Here is a 14,767-nt window from a genome sequence, read left to right as displayed (position 1 = left end):
AAGCAGGATACTGGAGGAAGGAAGAAGTATGAAATTGTATATTTCTCTAGTTCATGAGATTCCCTTATGCCTGGCTGCTCCCTTCACAACTGGTCATGTTATCATGATCAAGATAACTTGATCCTCTCAGTTATCTTCTTTACACTCTTCCTGGGTTCTCAGACTTTCTCCCCAAATTCATTTGAGACTAGAGGGAGAGACAGCCTGTCTGATACTGGCCCTGTGTTCCTTTACTATTCTTTTAGTTTCCCTACCCACTACCCACACCTTACAATAAGGCCCTTTGTAAATGAACTCTCCTTGGCTTAAGCTATTTCGAGTGTGCCATCCATTTCCTGTTAAGACTGACTGGCAAACCATTACTCATCACCGCAGGTCCCTAATGTATATGTGGTCAAGGTCACTTCTTTGGTTTATTGGAGAAGGGGGTTGTTATGGTTTATTTAACCAAGTTTATTCTTCTTACAGTTTCACCATGGTCCACGGGGAGTTTTTCTTGCGTATGCTAATGGCTCCATTGTTTACCCAGAATTAAGGTTTTTTATTTATTTATAGTGTCAATTGTTTTATTGGGATTATGAGAAGGATGGAAGGTGAAAGCAGACAATAAACTGCAAAGATTCAAATGCCTATACTAAAATATGAATTTTTTTATCCTGCTTACAGAAATTTTCAAGAAAGAGCATTTTATAATGTTTCCTCCCCTCCACATACTGATTAGCTTCCTATAACTACATTTTATCTAAAACAAATAACTTGAAAGTTGTCTAGTTTTTATTTGGTTGTTAGATTTTAACTCTAATATACTTGAAATTTTTTAAAAAATTTAATGTGAAAACACATTTTAAAATGTTTTCTTTACTCCAAAATATTAATTTCAGTAACAAAACTGCATTTCAATTTAGCACTAACTTCCTAACAACAATATACTTATATAGAAATGTTTTCTCTTTATATAACTCAAAATACTTATGAAACACAAAAAATAAAATCAATAAACAGATTAAATTCCATTTCCATACTCTGTGACCTCTGTATTACCCTATAAGCAGTGAACAAAATGCCGATCATCAAACGCATATTCCTGGATCACCTAAGGAGGAGGTCTCTGGGATTCTATAATCTTAGGTGTTGTGTCTGAGTGATGTTTCCATCTGATCTCATCAATTTCAGCATCATCAAGTATAAATGAAGCCAGCACTGGAATCTGAGAAAAATAGTTCTTAGCCAGGATATGCTTGTGTTTGATCTTGTGAATAAACGAGCGTTCATATCCCTGCAAAGAAAAAAATCAAATCCTAGTAAATATTGCAGATATATTTTGCCAGATAAAAATACTGTCATGCCTCGGTGCCTTTGCTTGTCAATTCTTTCATCCCAGATTACATTTATTTTTCTCACATTGTCTATCATCATTCACGACTCAGTTCCTATGATACTTTAACCTGGACGTTTTCCCCAACTCTCCCTCTGACTTCTCTAAGTTTAAATCGCTGCTAGTTACCAACTCAGTATTCATTCTCTCTTCCATTTGAGCCAGAGGCCTGATTTTGTACAGGGTGTGTTATGTCTAGCTTTCTTAGTCTTTATTCTAACTGGGGGTGTCTAGTTAGAATATATATATATATATTATTAATGTTATAGATATTGAGGTCAGAAAAAACAAAAATAAAAAAACAAAACAAGGAAAGTCTGAGAAACTGTCACCACCAAGAAGCATCTAAGGAGACATGACAACTAAATGTCTTCCAAGATTATTATACACAATATATATAATCTTATATAATTATTTATATATATAACTGAATAAAGACTTCTAAAGGGACTTTTAAGAGTGGGAAGACTCGCCTATTAAGCACCTCTAGCCTTTTGCCATTACTGAGAGGTACATGTAATGAAGTAGATGAACTAGCTCTCCTATCACTAAGAGTCCATCAAGCGTGAGAGAGAAAGCTGAAGATTAAATATGGCTGAGGAAAAAGTGAGATAGCCTGAATTTCTGAGAATGAGGTGAGCCACCATAATAGCCCCAAACTGCCAACATTTGAACTTTCTTGTTACATAAGAAAAGTAAACTCACATTTGATTAAATCATTATAAATTGATTTTTTCTTCTTGTAGTTGAACCCAAATGCAGCTGAGACAACAAAAAGTTATATTCATTAAATTTTCTTGTTTCTCTGTAATTACTTAGTACAGTATTTGGCACATTCAAAAGTAAATTCTGGTTAAATTAATAAATATAATCTATTACCTATTAATCTTAATTGGCTCTCTTTTCAGTCAAATCACAAATACTACCCACACTTCTTCCTAAAATTTATTTTCTGAGAATAAGACATTCCCTTTATTAAAAAGGTCAAATCAAAGATAAAAGAAAGTCCTGGGTGAAAGGACCAAAGGAGAAGAAAGCATTATATAGGAGTATCCTGGGCTTATTAAAATTTCTTCTTAACAGAAAAATTTACTAGGTTAGAATATTCATCTTTTGAGCTAATCTAACTCTGTTTCTACCACTTCATAGCCCATATTTCATTCAAGAAAAACACACTTTATTATGCTATATTAACTTACACATGTACAGAACTTTACAGGTTTTCAAAGTGCCTTTACAGAACTATAAATTAGTAAAGATGAATTATGATATATGTGTTCAAGGCACTAATAAGTAACTCTTAAATAATTGAATATATTTCCATATTATATTATTTATATTGTTAAGTAAAGCAAAGACACTCTCAGAGTCATTTAATATGAAATTCCTGCTACAGTAAAAGTGTATATACTTACATACACATAGAAAATTTCCAGAAGGATTTCAATAGATTATTATATATATAAGAAATAGTAGTTATCATTGTAACATGGAGATAGGGATGCGTGGACATCAAGAGACCTTTTTTCCCATTGAAATAAGGTCCATTCTCTTGAAATAGCCATGTGATGGTTTTAAACTATGTCCACAAATTCTTTGGGTGTACAAATAGTTCTAAGAATATTACAGAAAAGTCCCATATACCCCACACCCACATTTTCCTGAATGTTTCTCAATCTGGGTTTGTCCTATGTTTTCTTCATTATTAGACTGAAGGGATGGGTTTGGGGAGGAAGACCACAGGGGTGAAGTGCCCTTCTCCTCACATCATATCAAGGGTACATACCGTCAACATGACACCACTCCTGCTGTTAATCTTGATTACCTGGCTGAGGTAGTGCTTGTCAGGTTTCTCTACTGTGAAGTTCCTCCTCTTCCATCCATAATATACTCTTTGGAAAGGAGTTATGCACAGCCCACACTTAAAGGGTGGAGAGCTATTCTCCAACTCCTTAAGAGTGGAGAGTATATACATAAATTATTTGGAATTCTACATGGGAGATTTGTTTATTTGCCTTCCTTTATTCATTCAATTATTTTTAAAATGTTTAAATTGATAATAATTGTACATATTTATGGGGTACATCGTGATGGGATGATACACATATCATGATCAGAGTAATTAGCATATTCATCTCAAATATTTATTATTTCTTTGTGCTGGGAACTTTTGATATGCTGCTTCTAGCTATTTGGAACTATATATTGTAATTAACTATAGACAACCTACAGCGGCACAGAACAGTACTAGAACTCACTCCTCCTATCTAGCTATAATTTGTGTTATCCTTAACAAATATCTTCCTATTCCCTCAACCTCTGAGACTTTTACTTTCTACATTACATTTTTTACTATGTTCAGATTCTAAGCCAATAATATATTGCTTTTATGAAAATTAAAAATGCATCGAAAATTTTTAAAGCGCTTTCATAGTTACTACGTAAGTTTATTCATGCCAAAAAAAACTATGTGGAAAGCTTTAAATAATGGTCTACTCAAAGCTTCCCTATGATGAGATACCATTATCTCTTTTTTATAGACAAGAAACTGGGTCATTGAGACATTCACAAATTTGTCCAATTTCTCCCAACTCATGAATGGTAAAGCTAGAATTCACAGCCAGGGCTGCTTTTATCCTCTTTACTGATTCCACTTATTTAGCTAATCTTTCTAAAAATCTATGAAGCAAAGAGGGCAGGTTTTAATGTAAAGTTGTCAGTGACAGAGATTTGAGTAAATGGGTCAGGATTACTGATTTTAAGTCCACGATTGTTCCTACTTTGGCCAATGTGCACACAAGGAGAGATCAATCTGCTCCACTTAAAGTTCACATTAACGAAAAGTGTTTTTCCACATTTCCTATACCTGTTTCATATTAACTTTAAAGCATTTTTTAACTTCTTAAGAAAGCAAATATCTCTGAACATTAAGAAAATTCTGAAAATGTTCCATCTTTCTGCAAGACACAAACTACTCTTTAACTGGGCTGAAATTTAATAGTTAAAAGACTGTATCAGCCCAAAATCATAAAAAAGGCAAATGTTCTTCCAGTTTGTCTGGTTGCAAATCTTGGTGCCCTTTATAGAAATTCGGTAAGACTGGCATTCTGAAATTAGAAATGCATGTGAATAGAACATTTAATTTGATACTGCAGTAATTTGATTAAATGCACAAAGGGAGTTGTGTGGATTAATTGAAGAAGCACTGGAATATCAGCTTTGGGAATGAACCTCAATCTCATCATGGGTCCTAGATGAAATGATATTGCTAGTATTTACTATGCTTCCTGTGGTTAAATATTTATGAGGCAGCTTAGTTTACTAAATATAACATTTAACACAGCTTCAACTTATTGCTACCTTTTCTTTCAATCCCTAGAGTGAAATTTTCCTTAGCCTTGCTTCCTAAAACTAAAAAAATATTTAAAAACTAAAACCTTAGCTAGTTTCTTATCTTTATATTAATCACCCCTTGTTCCATGAAAAAAACAAACAGGGAATCACACTATTTTAAATGACTATTGTATTTTGTAATTTCTTTACTTTACTTAGCTGACATCTTGCATAGAATTAAAGAATGCAGAGAATCAGTATTAATTATTGGGATCCTGAACTTAGTGTAACTGGAACTCTCTAGGAACTCTTCAGGAGCCCCTCAATTTACCCATCAAAATGTTTTACAGATTGCATCATGTAAGTTACTAAAATTACAGTAAATGGCATTTAATGTTTATAGTGCTTGCTCCGCTCCTGGCAAGTTGGAAGCAAATGAAAAATGGAGCATCAGAACTACACTCCATCAGTATGATTGCCATTTAGAGCACAAAATTATGAAAAAAATTTGAGAGTTGGGTGTTTCTAAGCATACTCATGATAATTAATCAAAGAAGGACAGATTCTGGGTTCCATAATACCTATCTGGTGGTAATGCACATTTATTCATTCAACAAATACTTAGAAACTCCACTCTGCAACAGTCAGTATTGTAGGTATCAGAGAAATAGATGTAAATAAGCTGAACAAAATCGCTGCCTTCATGGAATTTACTGTGGAATATGCTTAAACTTGCTATTAGGAGAGACTGGTATGATGTATAGGACTTGTAATATGTTCAAATCTCTTATATATACCTTTTATTTAATCTGTGCCATATATGCCATTCATATATTTTTTTGCTGTTAATCCGTAAGTTCTGTTTCTTAATCTGATGGAAGTATTTAAGCATGGAATATATTAGAAGGCAGTCCAGTTAGCTCTAATAATTCCAATGATTAAATTAACTTCACAAATAAAATTCACCTTTCTTACCTCTTCAATACTTGTTAGGTTGAGATGAGCAGCCGCTTCATCTTTGGTAAGAAGAATACAGTTCCAGGGGGACCACTCCAGGGATTTATTCCACCTGACCATGACCAGATCACTGAGATCGTCCCAGGCACTGAGGACGGACTGGGACGCCCAGATGTTCTCTGTCAGGTACTGAATGTCTTGTAGCTGCATGTCAAAGCAAGTTTTAAAAACAATGTAGTTTAAATTTGTTTAAGATTATTATATTACTTGAGCAAATAATTAAGTTATAGAGTTTTTAAGTGAAATATTATTCACTAGGTTTCAATGACACATAGCCCCTTATTTTTCACTAAACTTCTGTTCATTTTGCCTAAACTACATTATCAGTCTCACAGTTGCGTCCCTATCTCTAAACCAGAGTAAGCAGTATAAATTTATTTCAGTATGCTAATTTTATCTTAATATAATCTTAATAATACTGTAATGTTACCATAATAAACATATGGTATTCAATGATTTTTAAAAACTCATTAGTAAGTACCATCTTAATTTCAGGACCATTGTTGAGACCTTTTAAAACCTTTTACTGCCATTTTACAAATGAGGAAGTTGAGTTTTTTTTATATGGAACACTTCACAAGTTTGCATGTCATCCTTGTCCAAGGGCCATGCTAATCTTCACTGTATGGTTTCAGTTTCAGTATATGGGCTGCTGAAGCGAACACAGGAAGTTGAGATTTAATAAAGATAAGTAATTCACTTAGTGTTAATTAAAAGACTTGGTTGTTTCAATAAAAAAGAGGGGTAATGAAATTGTTGTTTAAAACTTTTTTAAAAATGTAAACTTTATTAGCTAAAACTCTTGGAATGACTTTTTATCATGGGGTCTGCATTATAAATTAAGAATTGCCAGAGAGGGACAAACTCAACAAAGTATAAGCATGTAAAAAGAACATTTTTTTTTAAAAGCTTCTGTGAAAAACTGTGAGAGCAGAAATATTTTCTGTAAAATGAGTAGACAAAACATAACAATTTGCCAAAGTAAAAAACAAAAAGAACCTGTAATCATCAGCTATGACAGTATTTCATAAATTGATAATTCAATATATTAAGCTCAACTAATGCATTCTAGCTTTTACTTAATGCTAAAAAAGACAATACTCTGTACACAGCTGCTATGAAAAATAAATTTATAGACTTTTAAAATTCAATGTTTTATATATTTTACTTACATTCAAAATGCATCTTGTTTACTTTTTTTAAATTTACTTGCTCAACTGTACTAATAATTTTGAAATTGTATCATACAGAATAACATGTTTATTTGCATGTAAATGTCAAATATGCACATGATAAGTGTGATTGGCAGTCTCTAAGAGCTTTCTACCTTTCAAGTAGTCATTGTACTTGAAATTTTTGCAGTAATACAGCAATACTATTGCCTATTAGGCAGTATTTGTATGCATTACAGATAAATGAGGTGACTAGTACAACACTCAAATCTCTTGTCTAAGCAGAATGTTTACTTTTTGTATATATTAGCTTTCACCTTTTCATTTTATATGACATCATGTTCACATTTAATATATGCTAATCTTTGCTGTTGTTCCCCAGATTTACTGTTTATGAGAATGTTCAAATATTCAAATTATGCCTCAAATACTATTACTGAAATAAATATTAATCAAAATTACACCAATTACAAGGGGGGAAGTTACTGGAAACTCATATTTGTCTGCTAATCCTAGACATTGGAAAAGTAATATAAGAGACCAAAACCCTACACAGATACAGTATTGAAATTAAATCACATCTAATGGAGATTATCCTTATCTGAAAGGTTACAATGCTCCCCTAGAATTTTTTCATTCAATATGTGTAATGGTTGATTTTACATCAACTTGATGAGGCCACAGGATACCCAGATATTTGGTCATATGGTATTCTGGTGTTTATGTGAGGGTAGTTTTGGATGAGATTAACATTTAAGTCAATAAACTGAGTAAAGCAGATTGTCTTCCATAATGTGAGTGGGCTTTATTCAATCAGTTGAAGGCCTGAATAGAACAAAGAGTTGACCCTGCCCCCAAGTAAGGAAGACTGTTCTTGCCTAATGGCCATTGAATTGAGACATTGGCTCCTCCTGGTTCTATAGCAGCCTGCTGGTCGTCAGACTTGAACTGGGCCATCAGCTGTTTAGGTTTTAGATTTACCAGCCTCCATAATTATGTGAGCAAATTCCTTGTAACAAATCTCCTTATATGTATATATATATATAGCATATATGTATAAAATTTCCTATTGGTTCTGTTTCTCAGGAGAAATCTGACTAATACAACATGGAATATTGAGGCAGCACTTGTTGGTGACTTATATTAAAGCCCTAGTACATATAAGATTCTCTACAAGGAAATATACATCTGTCATGTCAACAATTCCTGAATAAAAGTAGCAAATAAGAATTTAAGCTGATATAAACATCAAATTTATTAATAAAATATTCATTCTATTGGACAAAATATGTAATCATTTTAATTTGTGTTTTTCAAACTGTGGGTTGCTACCTCTTGGGTGATACCAAAGTTTTCCAAATGGAAATTAGAATAAGTAGACTGAGACTGAATAGAAAACATCAGAGTGCATCCATAGGGGTAAAGATAAACATTATTTTGGAAACTCTTATTTCTGAGGCAGAACAGCATGTGTTTACATGTATGGATTCTGGGACTCAAACTGCCTAGTTTTCAATCTTGGTGCTGGTACTTAGTAGTGTAAACTTGGACAAGTTTGTTAACTGCTCAGTGCTTCACTTTCCTCATCTGCAGAATAGAAATAAGGCTATTTTGATGGGAATTTTGTGCTGATTAACTCAATAAAGTATGTAAAGCCATATAGGTACTGAGTATTGAGAATTATGCATGCCTATATCAGGTTGTCATAAAAATACATTTTTACTGTAGATTGAGATTTAAGAGTTTGAAAGCTACTGATTTAGAAGAATTTTTTAACAAAGCACATCACATTTGGTACCTGTTTTTAAATCTCTATAAAGTTTTCTATTCATAGTAGTGCCTATTTTCCTATTTGGTATTAAACACAGTTTAGTTCATTTTAATTAATAACTTTAATTTACAGAAAATTTGCCCTTATTTGACAGTCTGTGAACACAAATATCATTAATGAGGTGAATAGTGCACTATAACATACTTTTATTAATAAGTGGCTCATGTTGGGTAGTCATATCAACAACAAGTAAGTCCTTCTCTTTTCTCACTCCCTTACATAAGTCCAAACAGTGTCAGGAATTTGTTTTTATTTTGTAGAGACACAGACTATCCTCTGACCTAAACAACCCAATAGAAGTCATGGAATAACCAAAGAGACCAAAGTAGTGGTTAAGTTAGGAATTCAGGTCAGAGTTCTTGATCTCACAGGCTCCACCCTCTCACAGAGCTAGGAGAAGTTCTTAAGAGAAGCAGATTGCGGATAGGGTCAATGATCCAATGCAATGATTCATCCAAAAGAACTCTGGCCAGAAATTTTCCAGTTGTGTGGTATCATACCAACACTTTACATAGACAAGTATCAAAGTCTTTCCCTAAGGTTTTTTTTTTTTTTTTTTTAAACTTTCTATAAGCCTTAGCTTTCACTTTTGGTGTTATTTACCATTATGGTCACATTTGGTTTACACTAATTAGTACTGTTATTCATAAACACTAGTATGTGTATATGTAACATCAGTTTCTGTAAAAGTCATTCATTCATTCAACAAATATTGAGGGCCTTAAATAAAAACTTGGTACTGTATTAGGTTATAGAGGTATAATGGTAAGCAGGAGGAATAAAAAGCATACTCCTGCCCTTACAGAGCTTACAGTCTAGTGGAATAGAGAGTCATTAAACAATCACACACACACACACAAACACGCATAAGATTGCAAGACAGCCTCCTTGACAGGCTTCAGCTATAATTGGCACCCCTTATTGACCATACCTGCATCAAGAAAGCAATTTTAGAATCATCTTCATAATCAGCTTCTGTAAAGTAGAGCTGTTGAAGTAAACATTTGTACTTCAAAAATGATTCTCGTTTTTGAGCCTCATTCTCAAGGCTAATGCAGTTACGACACCGGTATATGCGGCGTGAGGTGGATGATATAGAAAACTCTGTAGAAGGCAAATAAAGCTGGCAACTGTGGCAAAAGTAAATCTTTTTATAAAATTTCAATGGGTCTTGAGGGACCTAAATAGTAAAAAAATAAATAAATAAATAAGCCAGGCCAGGCCAAATATGATCCTAACCAATAGAAGCATCAAGGGCTAACTTATCTTAGAATGAGATTAAAAAAAAACAGTTGGCTAATTTCCAAAATTATATTTTCCCTTAACTTCTTATTCTATAGAAAATCTAAATTTCAAGCAGTATTTATTCATCCTGCCAAAATACTGAAAATCTGTTATTCATCAATTCTTAGATATTCGTTGTAAAATCACTTAGAAAATTAATTGACTGAAAAAAATAGTAGGAAGAGGCTTTTTATTGTTAAGAAAAGTTTAGATTTTTTTCAGTTCTACATTAGTTATTCCTATAGGCAATAGCTAGATTCACATATAAGTAAAAACCCACTAAACCAATTGTTCTTCTCGTTTAATTTATCTTCAAAATAAATTTGGATTAGTTCAAATGATTAATTTTCAAAGTTTGAAATTCTATGTCTAAAACAATAGACAGAGAGTAATTCTATCAACAAAATAATCAATCCAATCATTCACTATGGGCTAAAAATTCACTATTCACTATGGGCATGAATGAATGAGTGAACTGTGAACATCTCAACACAAACTGAATCAAGATGTATATAAGCCAGTCTTTCCTAATTTATGGTACATCAGTACCTCTGGCTTCCATGAAAGTAAAGATCAAGCAGCAACAGAGTTTGCATGTGATATATAAGACTTTCCAAAAATATTTTTATAAAGAAGGAAATAGACATCAATGTTCTATAAATCTATAAATTTTTTCTCTTACTCAATGTAGATTTAAAATATTTACCATTATAATCCCTTCCAATGTTTTACTTTGTTCTGAACATCTGTTACCTTTCTGCACCTTCCCTTCTACTCTGCCTTACTTTTCCTAAATGCTCCATCTTCCTGAAGGGTAATATTCTTTAAAAACTTCATTGTCCCTTGTCTTGTAATTTTGGGAGATAAGACAATATGTAAATTTAAAAGGTAGTCAATTCTTCGAGAGAAAAGAAGAGTGATCTGGGGTATATGGATCAAAGATCCAGAAGACAACTTATCTGGTTTATTTTCTTATTCTGAGATTTACACATTTTGTTTATCTTAAATGATTATTTTATCTTCATGCCTCCTATGCATTAAATTAGCAAATACATCAGTCAACCTCATGAAAACACGTTAGCACACCTCTCCATTATAGACGGAGCATTTATTATAATGCCATGGAAAGATATTCTCTACCCATCTGAAATTGTGCAAGAAAAAAAAAAAACTCATTCTCATTATTATTATGATGACAGAGGGCTCCATTTAAGCTGCAGAATTTAACACTATGCATTCTCCAGAGTACACTGGGTACTTCATGTTGGCCTACTCCCAAAAAGTGGTTGTGGAGGTAGTGGTGTTCCTTCAAATTCTTCTCCCACTATGCAAACTAAAAATGTGCAAATGAGCCATTCCTTTTTAAAGCCAGTAACGTTTAAATCCAGCCAGTAGTTTAAGATATTAAAGAGTATATTCCCCCCAAAAAAGAAGTACAGGATAATCCATAGGTGTGTCCTAGATTCAAGAACAAACTTTAAACCCTTTATCTTAATTAATATATTTATCACATACCGCAGGCAGAAACGCAACATGGCGCAGTCAGTTTGGAAAAATAATGTTTAGTAGTCTCTTTTTAAAGTAAACATGCATTTACCATGTGATTCAATATGCCACTTTCTAGGAATTTACCCCAAAACAATCAATTTACCCAAAAACTCGTATCTAGTACTTATAATGACTTTATTCATAAAAGACCAAAACTCTAAACAATCCAAATGTCCTACAACTGTGAATGGATTTTTAAAGACTTCTTGTATATCCATATATTAGAATATTTTTCGGCTATAAAAACAAACCACTGACACACTCAAAAACATGGGTGAATCTCAAATGCAATATGCTAAGTGAAAGAAGTCAGTCTCAAAAGACTACATATAGTATGAATCCATTTATATGACCTTCTGAAATAGATAAAACTATAAAAATAAAATACATATCAGTGTTTGCCAAGGATCGGGAAGTTAGGGAAAGGGCTGACTACAAAGTGGCAGCATGAGAGAATTCTGGGGGATGATAGGACCATTTCTTATTTTGACTGTGCTACTGGTTATATGACTCTATACATTTTTCAGAACTTACCAAAAAGAGTACATTTTACCAAAGGTAAAATTTAAAAATAAATAAAACTATATAACATTATGTAAAGTTGTAGAAACTCTATCAATTGTATTACTCCAAATATAAACCGAATAAGTCTACAGAGAAAGAAGGTGGCTCAGACAAATGAAATACTGGTTTGAATAAGAAATAATATAATGGGAACTTTTTCTCTTGGACTTTTGTTATATTTTAATATTTTTGCAATACAATCAGGTTTTAAAAAATCAATTTGAAAAATATAAAAATTAAACAGTATTTATTCTTCTAGAAGTCTTGACTAAATATGAGATTTTGTTTTTTCAAAAAAGCTAAAGATGTTTAGTTAGCTTTTTAAGTAAATTTTAACTGAATATAATCATTGAAATAAAACTATAATTCTCTGACAACATTCTCCACCCCAAGAGTTTTACTAATAGTGTTTTAAATAGCTCTGCACAGTAAGAAGGCAATGAAAATTCCCACAGAAGCCTAACGACGTTGGAGTTGGAGAAGATAGTGTAATTCAAATACATTACATTTGAAGTTCTCTCAGAAGATCCATATGGATCTGTTCAGTAATAACTATAACTATGTGATAAGTGTTTTAAGGAACACAGACAAGGTATAACAGAATCTCAGAAAAAAACAATTTAACTCCCTGTGACGCCTCATGAAGGAGAAGAGATGAGAGTTGAGTCTTAGAAAATGAAGAGGAATTGGCTGGGTAAATAGTGAATGGTTCCAGGGGAAACCAACAGTATGTACAAAGCCATGGAGGTGTGAGAAATCATAATACATTCAACATAATGCAATATGTAGTTGGAAAGTTGGTGAAGATATTAGGAAATAATTGAAAGTTGGAAATACTCAGAAGTCAAGTGAGTAAGTGTAGTTTACCAACATACAAAATAATCATTCAAAGGAGATACCACCAATAAGATGGTATTCCACATAGACTCCAAGGAAAGTGTTAAAGCAAAACTTGAATATACTTCAATTTACTATACCACATCTTAGGATTTTGAAAATGGAATATAAAGAAGTAGAATACCTTAAGGTATTTTGCAACTTCAGGATTAAACAGAGGTGTTTTGATATAATGAAAAAAGAGTGTCGCAATTCTTTTTCTGAGTCCTTCAAGGTTATGATGTTTGACTCCTCTCATCATAAGGTCAACCTCTCTGTCAATCAATTCTAGAATTTCCTGAGTTAGTTTACATTCATGTTCCTACACAAAACACAAAAATATATGGTATAAAATTTTACAAATCACTAAGTTCATTTTCAAATTGCCACCGAAACAAACCAAAATCTACATTCCAAAAGAAATGAAACATTGCCAATAGGAATATAAATTGGCAAAACTAATTTGGAAAAAAATCGGTATATCCGACACACTAGAGTTAAATATATGCCAAATCTATGACCCAGGAATTCTACTCTTAAGTGCTTTAAAGAAATGTGCATGTAGAGCTCTACTGTTCATATTAACTGAAAATTAGAAACAGCCAATAGTCCATAAATAGATTACATTAATAAATTACAGCTTATTTACACAATAAATTAATATATGGAAATAAATGAACTATAGCTATAGTTCATTTTTTGTTGTATATATAGCTATAAACAACAAAAACTTAAATATTACAAATTAATTTTAAGCAAAATACTGCAAGTATAAAATAACAGATATAGTACAATTCTGTCAAATAAAATTCAAGAATAAGCAACACTAAATCATATTATTTACATATTTATACAGAGGTGGTAAAACTATGAAGAAAAATCAAGAAAATGACTACCACGAAAGTCAGTATGATAGTTACTTCTAGGAGATGACAGGAGGAATTGGAAAAGAGGACACCAGAAACATTGACAACATCCTGTTTAATATTTGTTAAACTGTACGTATATATTTTATTCACTTTTCTTCCTATTTATTATAGGTCACAATACTTTTTATAAAGTAATATAAATGAGTGTGGTTCGATGAAAAAGCCACAAGTAATAAAGTGATTAATGTAGAAGTATTTATTAGGTCCTCCAATTGCCCAAGGGAAAACTGGAAGATACACAGCTTGAATGAAGGAGTCAGAAGATAAAGTCATTCATTGTAAAATAACGCTCTTCTGTACTTTGTACTACATGGTTGGTAAGGCTAATATGAGAGTCTGCATCAGTGGTCCTTTACCCTGGAGGCACTTTAGAAGGACCTCAGGGAGATTTAAAAAAATTTTAATATTGTCCTCATACCTGAGGAGCTAATTTAACTGCTCTAAAGTGGGGCCTAGATTTATACTCATTTATGCTCATATTCATTCATGCTGTCCCTCTTGCAGGCTCTCCAGGTGATTCTAATATGCACTGAGGTTTAAAATTCACTGGTCTGTATTAGTAACTACTATCAAAATAACACCTATTATTTATTGAGGCCCCCCTCTTTGTAAGGCACTATATTAAGTTTTTATATTTATATATGTGTGTATATATATATACACATACATGTAGATACACACATACATATTCTCAAAGTAACTAATTTTACAAATGACAAAACTGATTTTCATAAGAAATATTAACTTATTTTAAGGTTGTGCACCCATAAATGAAGAGTCAGAATTTGAGTTGTGCTTAAAGACTTTAACCCTCCATCAAAATATTTTCAAGTAAATG

General features: G+C 32.5%; 1 protein-coding gene and 1 non-coding gene across 6 annotated transcripts in view; both read right to left on the bottom strand.

The window, feature by feature from the left end:
- Positions 1–520: 520 nt before the first annotated feature.
- Positions 521–14,767, bottom strand: part of IQUB (IQ motif and ubiquitin domain containing) — an 80,510-nt gene continuing 66,263 nt past the window's right edge. For 4 of the 5 annotated variants that reach the window (XM_003896524.5, XM_009203792.4, XM_009203794.3 and 1 more), the window contains 4 exons: positions 13,146–13,322; positions 9,660–9,908; positions 5,684–5,869; positions 521–1,276 (listed from right to left, as the gene is read on the bottom strand). In XM_003896524.5, the coding sequence (XP_003896573.2) occupies positions 1,094–1,276; positions 5,684–5,869; positions 9,660–9,908; positions 13,146–13,322 (795 nt within the window). In that variant the 3' untranslated portion in view covers positions 521–1,093. The remainder of the gene's footprint in view (positions 1,277–5,683; positions 5,870–9,659; positions 9,909–13,145; positions 13,323–14,767) is intronic. The other variant, XM_009203795.4, reaches the window with a different exon arrangement.
- LOC116274702 lies at positions 6,284–6,390 on the bottom strand. Its single transcript, XR_004183485.1, has one exon. It is a non-coding gene; the product is annotated as a U6 spliceosomal RNA (small nuclear RNA).

Source organism: Papio anubis, chromosome 4, assembly GCF_008728515.1.
Source record: "Papio anubis isolate 15944 chromosome 4, Panubis1.0, whole genome shotgun sequence".
NCBI lineage: Eukaryota > Metazoa > Chordata > Mammalia > Primates > Cercopithecidae > Papio > Papio anubis.
Note: the sequence above shows the minus strand (reverse complement) of the source record. Positions and strands in the feature narration are given on the sequence as shown.